We start from the raw sequence: 21,040 nt of genomic DNA on the forward strand, positions 1-21,040 counted from the left end.
ACATGCATGTTTAACATATAGATTCCTTTCTTTCATGAAGACTAGAATATAAGTTGGTGTATTACCTGATTCTGATGACTTGCGTTGATTGTAATCAGACAGTCGTGATGATAACGTCCACGTTTTCAAATGGAGGAGAAGAAAAGTTCCTCCTTTCTGTCTAATACCACATGAAAGTGGTGAGTTTTTGGCATCTTAGTTGTCCAGCTTCCATATTCGTTTTTATACACTTTACAAGAAATATATTGGCGTAAAACTCCGTAGCTTGCTAGCTTGTTTGCGCTGGCTTTCGGAGACTCTTATTTTGAAAGCGCAGGCGCGATGGAGCGTCACTTTTATTGTGAAGACAGGAACTGTGCAGTCAGTCTTTAGGCTTGTGACGGGATGTACGTTTGAAATAAAAAAGGCTCTTTTTTCCTTCACACTTTTGATTGATTGATTGGAACTTTTATTAGTAGATTGCACAGTACAGTACACATTCCGTACAATTGACCACTAAATGGTAACACCCCCATAAGTTTTTCAACTTGTTTAACTCAGGTCATGTGACCGCCTGGCTCTGTTTGATTGGTCCAACGTCACCAGTGACTGCATCTGATTGGTGGAACGAAGTGAAACGTCACCAGTAAGGCAGGCACTTTGAAGGTCTGTCTGACAGACCAAAACAAACAAAGCGTGCATTAACAGATCGATAAAAATTAGTAGCGAGTAGCGAGCTGAATGTAGATAAAAGTAGCGGAGTAAAAGTAGCGTTCCTTCTCTATAAATATACTTAAGTATAAGTAAAAGTATGTTGCATTAAAACTACTCTTAGAAGTACAATTTATCCCAAAAGTTACTCAAGTAGATGTAACGGAGTAAATGTAGCGCGTTACTACCCACCTCTGCTCGCTTGTAATACACTTTTCTACCACTTGTGCCAGTAATGACAATATCAAACCAACAGAAGAAGTTTGGGAGCGAAGGCCATTGAGAAGTTTTGTAAGCGCAAAAATGATGACTAAAGTAGTGATGCTGTATTTTCATTTGTACTTAAAAAACATTTATTGACAGTTAACTTCGGTAATAAATCTTATTAGAAGAAGACAGCCTGCCGTTTCCTTAAACTTGGACACACACATCTCTATACCTTTGGTCATTCTGAGCCAGTCATTTCCAGAAGTTATCTCATCCTGTGAGAAGCCTCCATTTTACTAATGATTTCCAAAGTTGCAAAAATGTGTAGAATAAATATTAAGATACAAAATTTCGGTCAACGAAGATTTGCGTCAGCCTTTGATAGTAGGCTAATATAGCTAATACATCGTGTGTTGCTTTCATTATAACCACAGGTGTCAAACTCAAGGCCCGCGGGCCAGATCTGGCTCTCCACGTCATTTTATATGGCCCGCAAAAGCCTGGAAATAATGTGTCAATAAAATACCTTATATTTTCATACTTTACTTTCTTATTTTCTTACTAAAGGTATTAGGGTTTTTTTCTTCCAATTTGACAGGGAAAACAAATAGTGTCCAATAATGCAACAAATATTCAAAATTAAAGTCAAAATCCAAATAAATACTTAAATATCTGCTTAACTCATGATTTCGAAGCAAAATATCCATCAAATTGTACACTATAAAAATGACCAATAGATTTTACTGTAAAATTTGGGGAGTTTTTACAGCATATTAAGTTGTAGTTGAACAAAAACAACCAATGTTGTTTTTTTACAGTAATATTCTGTCGACTGAGCTGTCATTTTTATTATTATTTTTAAATCCACGGTTGATGATTTTATGGTACCACATTTTATTATGGTAAAAAAAACTGGCAGCTGAGTTGCCAAAATAAAATTAAACAGTGGTACTGTATTTCTATTTACAGTAATATGTTGTAAAAATAATAATAATAAAATAACACCATATATTTTACAGTAAATGTCTGGCAACTAAGCTGCCAGTTTTTTTCCGTATAAAAAACAGTGGTCAAATCCACATATTTGTTTTACTCTTTACGTAAACAAAATGTTAAATATTTAAATTCATAGGCAAATTCATTAATTATTTACTGTTACAAGCGGCCATGACTGCAGTGTGGCCCTCAACGAAAACAAGTTTGACACCCAAGATTATAACACTTATATAAGACTTTTAAAGTCATTTTGATAGTAGGATAATATAGCTAATATAGACACTTACATCATGTGTTGCCTTCATTATAACACTTATATAAGACTTTTAAAGTCATTTTGATAGTAGGCTAACATAGCTAATATAGACACTTACATCATGTGTTGTCTTCATTATAACACTTATATAAGACTTTTAAAGTAATTTTGATAGTAGGCTAATATAGCTAATATAGACACTTAAATCATGTGTTGCCTTCATTATAACACTTATATAAGACTTTTAAAGTTATTTTGATAGTAGGCTAATATAGTTAATATAGACACTTACATCATGTGTTGTCTTCATTATAACACTTATATAAGACTTTTAAAGTCATTTTGATAGTAGGCTAATATAGCTAATATAGACACTTAAATCATGTGTTGCCTTCATTATAACACTTATATAAGACTTTTAAAGTCATTTTGATAGGATAATATAACTAATATAGACACTTACATCATGTGTTGTCTTCATTATAACACTTATATAAGACTTTTAAAGTTATTTTGATAGTAGGCTAATATAGTTAATATAGACATTTACATCATGTGTTGTCTTCATTATAACACTTATATAAGACTTTTAAAGTCATTTTGATAGTAGGCTAATATAGCTAATATAGACACTTAAATCATGTGTTGCCTTCATTATAACACTTATATAAGACTTTTAAAGTCATTTTGATAGGATAATATAACTAATATAGACACTTACATCATGTGTTGTCTTCATTATAACACTTATATAAGACTTTTAAAGTTATTTTGATAGTAGGCTAACATAGCTAATATAGACACTTACATCATGTGTTGTCTTCATTATAACACTTATATAAGACTTTTAAAGTCATTTTGATAGTAGGCTAATATAGCTAATATAGACACTTACATCATGTGTTGCCTTCATTATAACCCTTTTAAGACTTTTAAAATCATTTTTATAGTAGGCTAACGTAGCTAATATAGACACATCATGTGTTGCCTTCATTATAACACTTATATAAGACTTTTAAAGTCATTTTGATAGTAGGCTAATATAGCTAATATAGACACTTACATCATGTGTTGCCTTAATTATAACACTTATATAAGACTTTTAAAGTCATTTTGATAGTAGGATAATATAGACACATCATGTGTTGCCTTCATTATAACACTTATATAAGACTTTTAAAGTCATTTTGATAGTAGGCTAATATAGCTAATATAGACACTTACATCATGTGTTGCCTTCATTATAACACTTATAGAAGACTTTTAAAGTCATTTTGATAGTAGGCTAATATAGCTAATATAGACACTTACATCATGTGTTGCCTTAATTATAACACTTATATAAGACTTTTAAAGTCATTTTGATAGTAGGATAATATAGACACATCATGTGTTGCCTTCATTATAACACTTATATAAGACTTTTAAAGTCATTTTGATAGTAGGCTAATATAGTTAATATAGACACTTACATCATGTGTTGTCTTCATTATACCACTTATATAAGGCTTTTAAAGTCATTTTGATAGTAGGCTAATATAGCTAATATAGACACTTACATCATGTGTTGCCTTCATTATAACACTTATATAAGACTTTTAAAGTCATTTTGATAGTAGGCTAATATAGCTAATATAGACACTTACATCATGTGTTGCCTTCATTATAACACTTATATAAGACTTTTAAAGTCATTTTGATAGTAGGCTAATATAGCTAATATAGACACTTACATCATGTGTTGCCTTCATTATAACACTTACAAGACTTTTAAAGTTATTTTGATAATAGGCTAATATAGTTAATATAGACACTTACATCATGTGTTGTCTTCATTATAACACTTATATAAGACTTTTAAAGTCATTTTGATAGTGGGCTAACATAGCTAATATAGACACTTACATCATGTGTTGCTTTTATTATAACGCTTAGATAAGACTTTTAATTTTTTGCGGCTCCAGACAGCAACCTACTTAGTGGCCTAGTGGTTAGAGTTTCCGCCCTGAGATGGGTAGGTTGTGAGTTCAAACCCCGGCCGAGTCATACCAAAGACTATAAAAATGGGAGCCATTACCTCCCTGCTTGGCACTCAGCATCAAGGGTTTGGAATTGGGGGTTAAATCACCAAAAATGATTCCCGGGCGCGGCACCGCTGCTGCCCACTGCTCCCCTCACCTCTCAGGGGGTTATCAAGGGTGATGGGTCAAATGCAGAGGACAAATTTCACCACACTTAGTGTGTGTGTGACAATCATTGGTACTTTGGTACTTTGACTTTGATTGTATTTTTGGTCCAATATGGCTCTTTCAACATTTTGGGTTGCCGACCCCTGCTTTAGGTGAAGGGCGAGAGAGGCGGCGAGTCCAGGAAGTGGTGTCGGCGGCGAGGCCTGGAGGAGCAGCGTCTTTACGAGATGGTCAACCTGCGCCGGCAATTCAAGGTGAAGGTCGCCGTCAAAATCTGATGACCCCAAAAGCGATCTGATCGGCCGCCCGGTGGTGACCAGGAGCTGCTGAGGACCCACGGCCTGCTGGAGACCGCCGACGGCGATGACGACGGCGGTGGCGACGACCGCCAGCAGCGCCGCGTGCGTCGGATTGAGAGGCGGAAGCTTCATCAGATGAAGAGGGAACACGAGCAGCAGGAAGGCACCAAGCGGAAAGTCCTCAGGCTGGAAGAGGGCCAGGAGGGAGAGTTCTCCTCTGGGTCGGACACGGAGCAGGCGGGAAGGAGGCGGAACAGGAAGAAGGACAAGGAGGGATCGGTGGACATCCAGGTGGGACATGTCTTCGTGGCACCAAAACCTGTTTGGAAAGTCAGCAGTTGCACTCCAGTCCTGTAGGTGGCGCTAATTCACCACAGCGCCATCTATTGAATGAACACCTTTATCCAGACCTGCACCATGTGGCGTGACTCTCCATGAAAAGATCCAAGCTGAACTGTCCCTTTCGCCACAGGAAGTGAAGTTCAAGCTGCGTCACAACGTATCGGAGCTCCAGGGCGCCGTCAGCGCCAGCCAGGACCTGTCGTCCCGGCGACAGGCGCTCCTCAAGCTGCTGCTGTGCCGCGGCCTCTATCCTCAGCTGGCTCTGCCCGACGACCACAACGCCGCCCGCAAGGACACCGAGCAGGTCCGAGGCCTGGCCCCCAACCCCCTCCCCCGAATAGGTGTCTCTAAGGCCACGTCTCACGTTTCCCTGCAGGTGTTCCACACCAAGAACAAGCAGGGCATCGTCATCCATCCCACCAGCGTGTTTGCCAGCGACCCCGAGGTGTTGCACCCGCTTCAGGATGGCGTCCAGGACCGAGGTAAGCGTCCTGACATAATAATATGAATAATGCACACCTTCATCCAAGGCAGGGTTGTGCATCAATTTGAATTCATTATTATTTATTGACCTCATTTAATTCTATATTTCATCATCTAATGGTTCAAGTCGGTCAAAAAATGTTGATAGTTAAAATAAGGAATTTATTTTATTTTTTGTTAATCGTTTTTTTAAATGAAAAAAAAGGAGAACATTGTTTTCGTGTTTATTTGCGAATCAGTTTTTTGAATTGAAAATAAATATTTTTATACTTGGGAATTGTTTTTTTTTAATTGAAGAAAATTATTTATTATTATTTTATTATTCTTTCTGCGGTGCGCTCGTGAAGGGCGGAGCTAAACGCAGTCTTGTCTGCTGATTGGTCAACAGACTTGTGCATCAATTTGAATTCATTATTATTTATTGACCTCATTTAATTCTATTTTTCATTATCTCATGGTTCAAGTCGGTCAAAAAATGTTTATAGTTTAAATAAAGATTTCTTTTTTTTATTTCAGGCAAATTGATGCACTTTAAATCGTTTCTGTTACAGACTAAAACAATGTCAACAATTCTTTGTCAGTTGATAAAAAAAATGTTTTCAAATTTGCACATTTTATTTTTTCTTACTTACAAATCGTTTTTTAAATGAAGAAATTTGTTTTTATACTTGTGAATCGTTCATTTAATTGAACAAGTGTGTTTTTTGCTTGCGAATTGTTCATTTAATTGAAAAAAATTACGTTTGCGAATTTGTTTTTTTTAATTGAAAGAAATTACGTTTGCGAATTTGTTTTTTAATGAGGAAAAAATATTTTGAGACTTGCGAATCGTTGTTTTTTAATGAAGAAAATTATTTATTATTTTGAGGCGTAAAGGGCGGAGCTAAACACAGTCTTGTCTGCTGATTGGTCAACAGACTTGTGCATCAATTTGAGTTCATTATTATTTATTGACCTATAATTCTGATAAGCGGTACAAAATGGATGGATGGACCTTTAGTTATGTTTTTCATCATCTAATGGTTCAAGTCGGTCAAAAAATGTTTATAGTTAAAATAAGGAATTTATTTTATTTTTTGTTAATCGTTTTTTTAAATGGAAAAAAAAAGAGAAAATTGTTTTCGTGTTTGTTTGCGAATCAGTTTTTTAAATTGAAAATAAATATTTTTATACTTCGGAATTGTTTTTTTTAATTGAAGAAAATTATTTATTATTTTATTATTATTATTGAGGCACTCTTTCTGCGGTGCGCTTGTGTGGGGCGCAGCTAAATGCGCTCTTGTCTGCTGATTGGTCGACAGACTTGTGCATCATTTTGAATTCATTATTATTTATTGACCTCATTTAATTCTATTTTTTATCTAATTTATCATTTATTTTATTTAATGGTTCAAGTCGGTCAAAAAAATTTTATAGTTTAAATAAGGATTTTATTTTTTTTTTATTTTCAGGCAAATTGATGCACTTTAAATCTTTTCTGTTACAGACTAAAACAATGTCAACAGTTCTTTGTTGTCAGTTGATAACATTTGTTTGTTTTTTTAAATTCGTGCATCATTTTAATTTCTCTTACTTACAAATCGTTTTTTAAATGAAGAAAAACATTTTTATACTTGCGAATCGTTCATTTAATTGAATAAATTAGTTTTTTGCTTGCGAATTGTTTTTTTATATGAAAAAAATTACATTTGCGAATTAGTTTTTATGGGGAAAAAAATATTTTGAGACTTGCGAAACGTTTTTTTATTATTGTATTATTTATTATTATTATTTTTGAGGCCCTCTTACTGGGTACGTTCATGAAGGGCGGAGCTAAAGGCATTGTTGTCTGCTGATTAGTCAACAGACTTGTGCATCAATTTGAATTCATTATTATTAAACTAATTTAATTCTTTTTTTCATTATCTAATGGTTCAAGTCGGTCAAAAAATGTTTATAGTTTAAATAAAGATTTTTTTTTTTTTTTATTTCAGGCAAATTAATGCACTTTAAATCTTTTCTGTTACAGACTAAAACAATGTCAACAATTCTTTGTCAGTTGATAAAAAATTGTATTCTTTTTAATTTGCACATCATTTTATTTTTTGTTACATACAAAACGTTTTTTAAATGAAGAAAATTGTTTTTATACTTGTGAATCGTTCATTTAATTGAATAAATGTGTTTTTTGCTTGTGAATTGTTCATTTAATTGAAAAAAATTACGTTTGCGAATTTGTTTTTTTAATTGAAAATAATTACGTTTGCGAATTTGTTTTTTAATGGGAAAAAAATATTTTGAGACTTGCGAATCGTTTTTTTAAATGAAGAAAATTATTTTTTATTTTTGAGGCGCTCTTACTGCGGTACGCTCGTGAAGGGCGGAGCTAAACACAGTCTTGTCTGCTGATTGGTCAACAGACTTGTGCATCAATTTGAGTTCATTATTATTTATTGACCTATAATTCTTATAAGCGGTAAAAAATGGATGGATGGATGGACCTTCAATTTTATTTTTCATCATCTAATGGTTCAAGTCGGTCAAAAAATGTTTATAGTTAAAATAAGGATTAGATTTTTTTTTTATTTCAAGCAAATTGATGCACTTTAAATCTTTTCTGTTACAGACTAAAAACAGTGTTATTCTTTGTTGTAAGTTGATAGAATTTGTATTTTTTTTAAATTTGCGAATCTTTCTTTTTTTTTTTACTTACAAACTGTTTTTTAAATGAAGGGAATTGTTTTTATACTCCCGAATCGTTCATTTAATTGAAGAAATTAGTTTTTTGCTTGCGAATAATTTTTTTAATTGAAAAAAATTATGTTTGCGAATCAGTTTTTTTTAATTGGAAAAAACATTTTTTTTAATTGCAAATCGTTTTTTTTAATTGAAGAAAATTATGTATTATTTTATTATTATTTTTAAAGCCCCCTTACTGTGGTACGCTCGTGAAGGGCGGAGCTAAACGCAGTCTTGTCTGCTGATTGGTCAACAGACTTGTGCATCAATTTGAGTTCATTATTATTTATTGACCTATAATTCTTATAAGCGGTAAAAAATGGATGGATGGATGGACCTTCAATTCTATTTTTCATCATCTAAAGTTAAAGTTAAAGTCCCAATGATTGTCACACACACACTAGGTGTGGTGAAATTTGTCCTCTGCATTTGACCCATCCCCTTGATCACCCCCTGGGAGGTGAGGGGAGCAGTGGGCAGCAGCGGTGCCGCGCCCGGAAATCATTTTTGGTGATTTAACCCCCAATTCCAACCCTTGATGCTGAGTGCCAAGCAGGGAGGTAATGGGTCCCATTTTTATAGTCTTTGGTATGACTCGGCCGGGGTTTGAACTCCCAACCTACCGATCTCAGGGCGGACACTCTAACCACTAGGCCACTGAGTAGGTCAGATCTAATGGTTCAAGTCGGTCAAAAAATGTTTATAGTTAAAATAAGGATTAGATTTTTTTTTTAATTTCAAGCAAATTGATGCACTTTAAATCTTTTCTGTTACAGACTAAAAACAGTGTTATTCTTTGTTGTAAGTTGATAAAATTAGTAATTTTTTAAAATTTGCGAATATTTCTTTTTTTTTTAAATGAAGGAAATTGTTTTTATACTCGCGAATCGTTCATTTAATTGAAGAAATTATTTTTTTGCTTGCGTAAAAAAAAATGTACTGAAAAAAATTGTTTGCAAATCAGTTTTTTTTAATTGGAAAACATTTTTTTTTACTTGCAAATCCTTTTTTTTAATTGAAGAAAATTATGTATTTTATTATTATTTTCAAAGCGCCCTTACTGTGGTACGCTCGTGAAGGGCGGAGCTAAACGCAGTCTTGTCTGCTGATTGGTCGACAGACTTGTGCATCAATTTGAATTCATTATTATTTTTTGACCTTCTATTTTTCATCATCTAATGGTTCAAGTCAGTCAAAAAAAAAAAAGTTTAAGGATTTTTTTTATTTTTTATTTCAGGCAAATTGATGCACTTTAAATCTTTTCTGTTACAGACTAAAAACAATGTTATTATTTGTTGTTAATTGATGTATTTTTCTTTCTTTTTTATATTAACAATGTATGCAGAAATGTACTTATAATAATTTTATAGACAAATGATGCTATTTTATAATGTTTTCTTCTTCCTGACAGTAATTGACATGTGAAGAAAAGGTGTATTATGGCATAATATGTATTTAAATGTAAAAAGAGCTGCTATGTTGTTGTCCCGCAGCAGCAGACCGGCGAGACAGCAGCAAACATCAGCTGCTGGCCTTCGTCACCTTGCTGGAGACCAACAGGCCGTACTTGTCCAACTGCGTGCGTGTTCCCGCGCTGCAGGTGAGTCCGGCGAGGGGGGCGGGACCAAGACCAGGACGCAGAACGTGTTCTGACCTCCCGGGTCCTCAGGCCCTGCTGCTGGTGGCCAACACGGTGGACAGCAACGCCGACTGCTCGCGCCTGCTGCTGGACGGCTGGCTGGAGCTGCAGCTGAAGCGGCCGGAGGAGGCGCTCAAGGTGCTGTCGGACGCCCTGAGCCTCCGGGCCGAGTGGGAGCGTCTCCTGCAGGCCCAGCTGGCGCGGGGTCTGGCCGGCGTGTCCCGCCGAGCCACGGAGAAGCTGAGCGAGCGCCTGGTCCGCTTCCTGCTGTACACCGAGGTAACGACCACGTCCACTGGACGCTTCATGGTGCGGTCCTGATGTCTGCTGTCCTCAGACCAGCTACAGCCTGCAGAGGCTGACGGCCCTCCAGACGCAGAACCTGTACGTGGGACCCCAGGCGGAGTCAGAGGTGGCCCTTGGCGTCACGCCGCTGTTTCCGGGCCAGGAGGTCAAGCCCGACCCCGTGAAGGGAGGCCTGCGCGTCAGCAGCTTCTTCACCTACAACTGTCTGTCTGTAAGTTGACACACTTCATTCATCCAGCAATATTGTGGACATGCAATACAGCTGAGCAAGATTTGTTGTTAAATATATGTATGATATTTTTGAACATGTGTCATGGCCAATTATGCCATCAGACATTATCCAAATTTGGACTATAGGCCCTGTTTTTTCAATTTACTACAGTAATATGCTGTAACTCAATTTTACAGTAAAATTCTGGCAGTTTTTTTGTTTTTTTTACTGCAAAATCTTTTTTTTATGTACAGTGTACTTCAAAAATATACAATTGTGTAACAAAATCTCGAGGTAAATCATATATTTATATATTATCTGTTGTAACTGAGATAGGCTCCAGCGACCCCGAAGGGAATAAGCGGTAAAAAATGGATGGATGGATGTTGTTAACTGCCACGTGCACCTCAATGTTTCTGAACCTTTTCAAACTATTACATCTGTCATGGCCAATTATGCCATCAGACCATGACATCATCCACATTTGGACTGTAGGAGTCCCCATCCTATATTGATATCAGATATTGGTCCGATAGCAGCAAACAAACAAGTATGGGATTGTATGTAAAATGTGTGATGTGATATCATGTGCGCTACAAGCAGCCCTGCAGCGTTTCTACATGTGTGTGATATCATGTGCGATACAAGCAGTCCTGCAGCGTGTTTACTTGTGTGTGATATCATGTGCGATACAAGCGGTCCTGCAGCGAGTCATACCAAAGACTATAAAAATGGGACCCATTACCTCCCTGCTTGACACTCAGCATCAAGGGTTGGAATTGGGGGTTAAATCACCAAAATGATTCCCGGGCGCGGCCACCGCTGCTGCCCACTGCTCCCCTCACCTCCCAGGAGGTGATCAAGGGTGATGGGTCAAATGCAGAGAATAATCTCGCCACACCTAGTGTGTGTGTGACAATCATTGGTACTTTAACTTTATCTTTAACTTTATTTGTGTGTGATATGATGTGCGATACAAGCGGTCCTGCAGTGTGTTTATTTGTGTGTGATATCATGTGTGATGCGAGCGGTCCTGCAGCGTGTTTACTTATGTGGGAAATCATGTGCGATACAAACGGTCCTGCAGCGTGTTTACTTGTGTGTGATATCATGTGTGATACAATCGGTCCTGCATTGTGTTTATTTGTGTGTGATATCATGTGTGATGCAAGCGGTCCTGCAGCGTGTTTACTTGTGTGTGATAATCATGTGCGATACAAGCGGTCCTGAGGCGTGTTTATGGATGGATATCAGGTGTGATACAAGCGGTCCTGCAGCGTGTTTACTTGTGTGTGATATCATGTGCGATACAAGCGGTCCTGAGGCGTGTTTATGGATGGATATCAGGTGTGATACAAGCGGTCCTGCAGCGTGTTTACTTGTGTGTGATATCATGTGCGATACAAGCGGTCCTGCAGCGTATTTGTGTATGATATCATGTGCGATACAAGCGGTCCTGCAGCGTATTTGTGTGTGATATCATGTGCGATACAAGCGGCCCTGCAGTGTGTTTATTTGTGTGTGATATCATGTATGATGCGGGGGGTCCTGCAGCGTGTTTACTTATGTGGGATATCATGTGCGATACAAACGGTCCTGCAGCGTGTTTACTTGTGTGTGATATCATGTGTGATACAAGCGGTCCTGCATTGTGTTTATTTGTGTGTGATATCATGTGTGATGCAAGCGGTCCTGCAGCGTGTTTACTTGTGTGTGATATCATGTGCGATACAAGCGGTCCTGCAGACTGTTTACTTGTGTGTGATATCATGTGTGATACAAGCGGTCCTACAGACTGTTTACTTGTGTGTGATATCATGGGCGATATAGATATAAGCAGTCCTGCATCGTGTTTACATGTGTGTGATATCATGTGTGATACAAGCGGTCCTGCAGAGTGTTCACTTGTGTGTGATATCATGTGCGATACAAGCAGTCCTGCAGCGTTTCTACATGTGTGTGATATCATGTGCGATACAAGCAGTCCTGCAGCGTGTTTACTTGTGTGTGATATCATGTGCGATACAAGCGGTCCTGCAGCGTATTTGTGTGTGATATGATGTGCGATACAAGCGGTCCTGCAGTGTGTTTATTTGTGTGTGATATCATGTGTGATGCGAGTGGTCCTGCAGCGTGTTTACTTATGTGGGATATCATGTGCGATACAAACGGTCCTGCAGCGTGTTTATTTGTGTGTGATATCATGTGTGATACAAACGGTCCTGCATTGTGTTTATTTGTGTGTGATATCATGTGTGATGCAAGCGGACCTGCAGCGTGTTTACTTGTGTGTGATATCATGTGCGATACAAGCGGTCCTGAGGCGTGTTTATGGATGGATGGATGGATGGATATCAGGTGTGATACAAGCGGTCCTGCAGCGTGTTTACTTGTGTGTGATATCATGTGCGATACAAGCGGTCCTGCAGACTGTTTACTTGTGTGTGATATCATGTGTGATACAAGCGGTCCTGCAGACTGTTTACTTGTGTGTGATATCCTGGGCGATACAAGCGGTCCTGAGGTGTGTTTATGGATGGATGGATGGATGGATATCAGGTGTGATACAAGCGGTCCTGCAGCGTGTTTACTTGTGTGTGATATCATGTGCGATACAAGCGGTCCTGCAGCGTATTTGTGTGTGATATCATGTGCGATACAAGCGGCCCTGCAGTGTGTTTATTTGTGTGTGATATCATGTGTGATGCGGGGGGTCCTGCAGCGTGTTTACTTATGTGGGATGTCATGTGCGATACAAACGGTCCTGCAGCGTGTTTACTTGTGTGTGATATCATGTGTGATACAAGCGGTCCTGCATTGTGTTTATTTGTGTGTGATATCATGTGTGATGCAAGCGGTCCTGCAGCGTGTTTACTTGTGTGTGATATCATGTGCGATACAAGCGGTCCTGAGGCGTGTTTATGGATGGATATCAGGTGTGATACAAGCGGTCCTGCAGCGTGTTTACTTGTGTGTGATATCATGTGCGATACAAGCGGTCCTGCAGACTGTTTACTTGTGTGTGATATCATGTGTGATACAAGCGGTCCTACAGACTGTTTACTTGTGTGTGATATCATGGGCGATATAGATATAAGCAGTCCTGCATCGTGTTTACATGTGTGTGATATCATGTGTGATACAAGCGGTCCTGCAGAGTGTTCACTTGTGTGTGATATCATGTGCGATACAAGCAGTCCTGCAGCGTTTCTACATGTGTGTGATATCATGTGCGATACAAGCAGTCCTGCAGCGTGTTTACTTGTGTGTGATATCATGTGCGATACAAGCGGTCCTGCAGCGTATTTGTGTGTGATATGATGTGCGATACAAGCGGTCCTGCAGTGTGTTTATTTGTGTGTGATATCATGTGTGATGCGAGCGGTCCTGCAGCGTGTTTACTTATGTGGGATATCATGTGCGATACAAACGGTCCTGCAGCGTGTTTATTTGTGTGTGATATCATGTGTGATACAAACGGTCCTGCATTGTGTTTATTTGTGTGTGATATCATGTGTGATGCAAGCGGACCTGCAGCGTGTTTACTTGTGTGTGATATCATGTGCGATACAAGCGGTTCTGAGGCGTGTTTATGGATGGATGGATGGATGGATATCAGGTGTGATACAAGCGGTCCTGCAGCGTGTTTACTTGTGTGTGATATCATGTGCGATACAAGCGGTCCTGCAGACTGTTTACTTGTGTGTGATATCATGTGTGATACAAGCGGTCCTGCATTGTGTTTATTTGTGTGTGATATCATGTGTGATGCAAGCGGACCTGCAGCGTGTTTACTTGTGTGTGATATCCTGGGCGATACAAGCGGTCCTGAGGTGTGTTTATGGATGGATGGATGGATATCAGGTGTGATACAAGCGGTCCTGCAGCGTGTTTACTTGTGTGTGATATCATGTGCGATACAAGCGGTCCTGCAGACTGTTTACTTGTGTGTGATACAAGCGGTCCTGCATTGTGTTTATTTGTGTGTGATATCATGTGTGATGCAAGCGGACCTGCAGCGTGTTTACTTGTGTGTGATATCATGTGCGATACAAGCGGTCCTGCAGCGTTTCTACATGTGTGTGATATCATGTGTGATACAAGCGGTCCTGCAGCGTATTTGTGTGTGATATCATGTGCGATACAAGCGGTCCTGCAGTGTCTTTATATGTGTGTGATGCGAGCGGTCCTGCAGCGTGTTTACTTATGTGGGATATCATGTGCGATACAAACGGTCCTGCAGCGTGTTTATTTGTGTGTGATATCATGTGTGATACAAGCGGTCCTGCATTGTGTTTATTTGTGTGTGATATCATGTGTGATGCAAGCGGACCTGCAGCGTGTTTACTTGTGTGTGATATCATGTGCGATACAAGCGGTCCTGAGGCGTGTTTATGGATGGATGGATGGATATCAGGTGTGATACAAGCGGTCCTGCAGCGTGTTTACTTGTGTGTGATATCATGTGCGATACAAGCGGTCCTGCAGACTGTTTACTTGTGTGTGATATCATGTGTGATACAAGCGGTCCTGCAGACTGTTTACTTGTGTGTGATATCCTGGGCGATACAAGCGGTCCTGAGGTGTGTTTATGGATGGATGGATGGATATCAGGTGTGATACAAGCGGTCCTGCAGCGTGTTTACTTGTGTGTGATATCATGTGTGATACAAGCGGTCCTGCAGCGTATTTGTGTGTGATATCATGTGTGATGCGGGGGGTCCTGCAGTGTGTTTACTTATGTGGGATATCATGTGCGATACAAACGGTCCTGCAGCGTGTTTACTTGTGTGTGATATCATGTGTGATACAAGCGGTCCTGCATTGTTTATTTGTGTGTGATATCATGTGTGATGCAAGCGGTCCTGCAGCGTGTTGACTTGTGTGTGATATCATGTGCGATACAAGCGGTCCTGCAGACTGTTTACTTGTGTGTGATAGCATGTGTGATACAAGCGGTCCTGCAGACTGTTTACTTGTGTGTGTGATATCATGGGCGATATAGATATAAGCAGTCCTGCATCGTGTTTACATGTGTGTGATATCATGTGTGATACAAGCGGTCCTGCAGAGTGTTCACTTGTGTGTGATATCATGTGCGATACAAGCAGTCCTGTAGCGTGTTTACTTGTGTGTGATATCATGTGTGATACAAGCATTTCTGCAGAGTGTTTACTTGTGTGTGATATCATGTGCGATACAAGCGGTCCTGCAGACTGTTTACTTGTGTGTGATATCATGTGTGATACAAGCGGTCCTGCATTGTGTTTATTTGTGTGTGATATGTGCGATACAAGCGGTCCTGAGGCGTGTTTATGTATGGATGGATGGATATCAGGTGTGATACAAGCGGCCCTGTAGCGTGTTTACTTGTGTGTGATATCATGTGCGATACAAGCGGTCCTGCAGACTGTTTACTTATGTGTGATACAAGCAGTCCTGCAGACTGTTTACTTGTGTGTGATATCATGGGCGATATAGATATAAGCAGTCCTGCATCGTGTTTACATGTGTGTGATATCATGTGTGATACAAGCGGTCCTGCAGAGTGTTCACTTGTGTGTGTGATATCATGTGCGATACAAGCAGTCCTGTAGCGTGTTTACTTGTGTGTGATATCATGTGTGATACAAGCATTTCTGCAGAGTGTTTACTTGTGTGTGATATCATGTGTGATACAAGCGGTCCTGCAGACTGTTTACTTGTGTGTGATATCATGTGTGATACAAGCGGTCCTGCAGACTGTTTACTTGTGTGTGATATCATGTGTGATACAAGCGGTCCTGCAGACTGTTTACTTGTGTGTGATATCCTGGGCGATACAAGCGGTCCTGAGGTGTGTTTATGGATGGATGGATGGATATCAGGTGTGATACAAGCGGTCCTGCAGCGTGTTTACTTGTGTGTGATATCATGTGCGATACAAGCGGTCCTGCAGACTGTTTACTTGTGTGTGATATCATGTGTGATACAAGCGGTCCTGCAGACTGTTTACTTGTGTGTGATATCATGGGCGATATAGATATAAGCAGTCCTGCATCGTGTTTACATGTGTGTGATACAAGCGGTCCTGCAGAGTGTTCACTTGTGTGTGTGATATCATGTGCGATACAAGCAGTCCTGTAGCGTGTTTACTTGTGTGTGATATCATGTGTGATACAAGCATTTCTGCAGAGTGTTTACTTGTGTGTGATATCATGTGTGATACAAGCATTTCTGCAGAGTGTTTACTTGTGTGTGATATCATGTGTGATACAAGCGGTCCTGCAGACTGTTTACTTGTGTGTGATATCATGTGAAATACAAGGGTCCTGCAGCGTGTTTGTGTGTGATATCATGTGCGATACAAGCAGTCCTGTAGCGTGTTTACTTGTGTGTGATATCATGTGTGATACAAGCATTTCTGCAGACTGTTTACTTGTGTGATATCATGTGAAATACAAGGGTCCTGCAGCGTGTTTGTGTGTGATATCATGTGCGATACAAGCGGTCCTGCAGTGTGTTTACTTGTGTGTGATATCATGTGCGATACAAGCGGTCCTGCAGCGTGTTTACGGATGGATGGATGGATATCATGTGAAATACAAGGGTCCTGCAGCGTGTTTGTGTGTGATATCATGTGCGATACAAGCGATCCTGCAGTGTGTTTACTTGTGTGTGTGATATCATGGGTGATACAAGTGGTCCTGCAGCGTGTTTACGGATGGATGGATGGATATCATGTGTAATACAAGCGGTCCTGCAGCGTGTTTACTTGTGTGTGAAATCATGTGCGATACAAGCGATCCTGCAGTGTGTTTACTTGTGTGTGATATCATGTGCGATACAAGCGGTCCTGCAGTGTGTTTACTTGTGTGTGATATCATGTGCGATACAAGCGGTCCGGCAGCGTGTTTGCGGATGGATGGATGGATGGATATCATGTGTAATACAAGCGGTCCTGCAGCGTGTTTACTTGTGTGTGAAATCATGTGCGATACAAGCGATCCTGCAGTGTGTTTACTTGTGTGTGATATCATGTGCGATACAAGCGGTCCTGCAGTGTGTTTACTTGTGTGTGATATCATGGGCGATATAGATATAAGCAGTCCTGCATCGTGTTTACATGTGTGTGATATCATGTGTGATACAAGCGGTCCTGCAGAGTGTTCACTTGTGTGTGATATCATGTGCGATACAAGCAGTCCTGTAGCGTGTTTACTTGTGTGTGATATCATGTGCGATACAAGCATTTCTGCAGAGTGTTCACTTGTGTGTGATATCATGTGTGATACAAGCGGTCCTGCAGCGTATTTGTGTGTGATATCATGTGCGATACAAGCGGTCCTGCAGTGTGTTTATATGTGTGTGATATCATGTGTGATGCGAGCGGTCCTGCAGCGTGTTTACTTATGTGGGATATCATGTGCGATACAAACGGTCCTGCAGCGTGTTTACTTGTGTGTGATATCATGTGTGATACAAGCGGTCCTGCAGACTGTTTACTTGTGTGTGATATCATGAGCGATATAGATATAAGCAGTCCTGCATCGTGTTTACATGTGTGTGATATCATGTGTGATACAAGCGGTCCTGCAGAGTGTTCACTTGTGTGTGATATCATGTGCGATACAAGCAGTCCTGTAGCGTGTTTACTTGTGTGTGATATCATGTGCGATACAAGCATTTCTGCAGAGTGTTTACTTGTGTGTGATATCATGTGTGATACAAGCGGTCCTGCAGACTGTTTACCTGTGTGTGATATCATGTGAAATACAAGGGTCCTGCAGCGTGTTTACTTGTGTGATATCATGTGCGATACAAGCGGTCCTGCAGACTGTTTACTTGTGTGTGATATCATGTGTGATACAAGCGGTCCTGCAGACTGTTTACTTGTGTGTGATATCATGGGCGATATAGATATAAGCAGTCCTGCATCGTGTTTACATGTGTGTGATATCATGTGTGATACAAGCGGTCCTGCAGAGTGTTCACTTGTGTGTGTGATATCATGTGCGATACAAGCAGTCCTGTAGCGTGTTTACTTGTGTGTGATATCATGTGTGATACAAGCATTTCTGCAGAGTGTTTACTTGTGTGTGATATCATGTGTGATACAAGCGGTCCTGCAGACTGTTTACTTGTGTGTGTGATATCATGTGAAATACAAGGGTCCTGCAGCGTGTTTGTGATATCATGTGCGATACAAGCGGTCCTGCAGTGTGTTTACTTGTGTGCGATACAAGCGGTCCTGCAGCGTGTTTACGGACGGACGGATGGATGGATATCATGTGTAATACAAGCGGTCCTGCAGCGTGCTTCCTTGTGTGTGATATCATGTGCGATACAAGCGGTCCTGCAGCGTGTTTACTTGTGTGTGATATCATGTGCGATACAAGCGGTCCTGCAGTGTGTTTACATGTGCCGGGGGCTGTTAAACAATGATCTCCGGGTCTAAGTGTGTTGCTGGCCTCTGCAGGACTCCAGGGACCTGTACAGCCAGTGCCTGCGGACTTTCTGGAACTGTCCCCACTGTGACCTGTACATGCCGCTGACCCCTCTGGAGCGCATGCAGCACGAGACCACCTGCAGGCCGGCGGGCGAACAGCAGCAGGATGAAGGTCTGCAGCTTTTTTTCTTTCTTTTTTTCTCCCCCTGTATTTCAAAAATACTCATCTTTTTTAGGGGAAGACGACGTAAAGCCAGTGTCCTCGTCTCACTCCAGCCTGAGCAGAGTTTACCACTGCGACGTTTGCCACCAAGACCTGACCCTCACGCCCACAGAGATCCTCAAGCACAAAAGGCAGCACATGTACTCTGCTAAGTAAACCACCGCATTCCTACTACATAAGTTGTCACGTTGTGTAAATGGTAAATAAAAAGAGAATACAATGATTTGCAAATCCTTTTCAACTTATATTCAATTGAATAGACTGCAAAGACAACATATTTCATGTTCACACCGAGAAACTTCTTCTTTTTTTGTACAAATAATCATGAACTTAGAATTTAATGGCAGCCACACATTGCAAAAAAAGTTGTCACAGGGGCATTTTTACCACTGTGTTACATGGCCTTTCCTTTTAACAACACTCAGTAAACGTTTTTGGGAACTGAGGAGACACATTTTTGAAGTGGAATTATTTCCCATTCTTGCTTAATGTACAGCTTAAGTTGTTCAACAGTCTCCCTTCTCATATTTTAGGCTTCATATTGCTCCACACATTTTCAATGGGAGACAGGTCTGGACTACAGGCAGGCCAGTCTAGTACCCGCACTCTTTTACTATGAAGCCAGGTTGATGTAACACGTGGCTTGGCGTTGTCTTGCTGAAATAAGCAGGGGCGTTCATGGTAACGTTGCTTGGATGGCAACATATGTTGCTCCAAAACCTGTATGTACCTTTCAGCATTAATGGTGCCTTCACAGATGTGTAAGTTACCCATGTCTTGGGCACTAATACACCCCCATACCATCACAGATGCTGGCTTTTACACTTTGCGCCTAGAACAATCCGGATGGTTCTTTTCCTCTTTGGTCCGGAGTTTCCAAAAACAATTTGAAATGTGGACTCGTCAGACCACAGAACACTTTTCCACTTTGTATCAGTCCATCTTAGACGAGCTCGGGCCCAGCGAAGCAAGCGGCGTTTCTGGGTGTTGTTGATAAATGGCTTTGGCTTTGCATAGTAGAGTTTTAACTTGCACTTACAGATGTAGCGACCAACTGTAGTTACTGACAGTGGTTTTCTGAAGTGTTCCTGAGCCCATGTGGTGATATCCTTTACACACTGATGTCGCTATTTGATGCAGTACCGCCTGCGGGATCGAAGGTCCGTAATATCATGGCTTACGTGCAGTGATTTCTCCAGATTCTCTGAACCTTTTGATGATATTACGGCGCGTAGAAGGTGAAATCCCTAAATTCCTTGCAATAGCTGCTTGAGAAATGTTGTTCCTAAACAATTTGCTCAGGCATTTGTTGACAAAGTGGTGACCCTCGCCCCATCCTTGTTTGTGAACGACTGACCATTTCATGGAATCTACTTTTATACCCAATCATGGCACCCACCTGTTCCCAATTAGCCTGTTCACCTGTGGGATGTTCCAAATAAGACTGATGAGCATTTCTCAACTTTCTCAGTCTTTTTTGCCACTTGTGCCAAACATGTTGCAGGCATCAAATTCCAAATGAGCTAATATTTGCAAAAAAATAACAAAGTTTCTCAGTGTGAACATGAAATATCTTGTCTTTGCAGTCTATTTAATTGAATATAAGTTGAAAAGGATTTGCAAATCATTGCATTCTGTTTTTATTGACCATTTAAACAACGTGACAACTTCACTGCTTTTGGCTTTTGTGTTATCATTATGATGATGAAGATTGATGCAATAAATCACAATTTTTTTCCCTCATTCATCCCCCAAAAGTTGGTGCAAAAAGGACAGCAGCGTGTAAAATATAGAGTGAGGGTTTAATAACGATACAAACCCACCATATGTAACACCTCAAAGCAGCACATTGGCACAAAGTCAGAAGTAAGACAGCACGGAAGAGTAAAAACCTGCCTCCAAAGCAAATAAAGATCATCAGAATAAATATCTCCATAAATAAATATTACTTTCCAACTCATAAATACTACATTGTAAAAGATGCACATTGGCAGAAATCAAAGAGTGGTGAGTACAGAGTTACTTGGAAATTAAAAAGGGATTGATTACTCAA

At 40.0% G+C, this 21,040-nt stretch overlaps 1 protein-coding gene across 3 annotated transcripts in view; it reads left to right on the top strand.

Annotated features, from left to right (window-relative positions):
- Positions 1-21,040, top strand: part of dhx34 (DEAH (Asp-Glu-Ala-His) box polypeptide 34) — a 29,134-nt gene extending 8,094 nt beyond the window's left edge. For 2 of the 3 annotated variants that reach the window (XM_061972343.1, XM_061972345.1), the window contains 9 exons: positions 4,491-4,592; positions 4,659-4,928; positions 5,110-5,283; positions 5,356-5,461; positions 9,674-9,780; positions 9,850-10,098; positions 10,157-10,336; positions 18,795-18,936; positions 19,001-21,040. In XM_061972343.1, coding sequence (XP_061828327.1) covers positions 4,491-4,592; positions 4,659-4,928; positions 5,110-5,283; positions 5,356-5,461; positions 9,674-9,780; positions 9,850-10,098; positions 10,157-10,336; positions 18,795-18,936; positions 19,001-19,143 — 1,473 coding nt within the window. In that variant the 3' untranslated portion in view covers positions 19,144-21,040. The remainder of the gene's footprint in view (positions 1-4,490; positions 4,593-4,658; positions 4,929-5,109; positions 5,284-5,355; positions 5,462-9,673; positions 9,781-9,849; positions 10,099-10,156; positions 10,337-18,794; positions 18,937-19,000) is intronic. The other variant, XM_061972344.1, reaches the window with a different exon arrangement.

The sequence above is a fragment of the Nerophis lumbriciformis genome, linkage group LG17 (genome assembly GCF_033978685.3).
Source record: "Nerophis lumbriciformis linkage group LG17, RoL_Nlum_v2.1, whole genome shotgun sequence".
Classification (NCBI taxonomy): Eukaryota; Metazoa; Chordata; class Actinopteri; order Syngnathiformes; family Syngnathidae; genus Nerophis; species Nerophis lumbriciformis.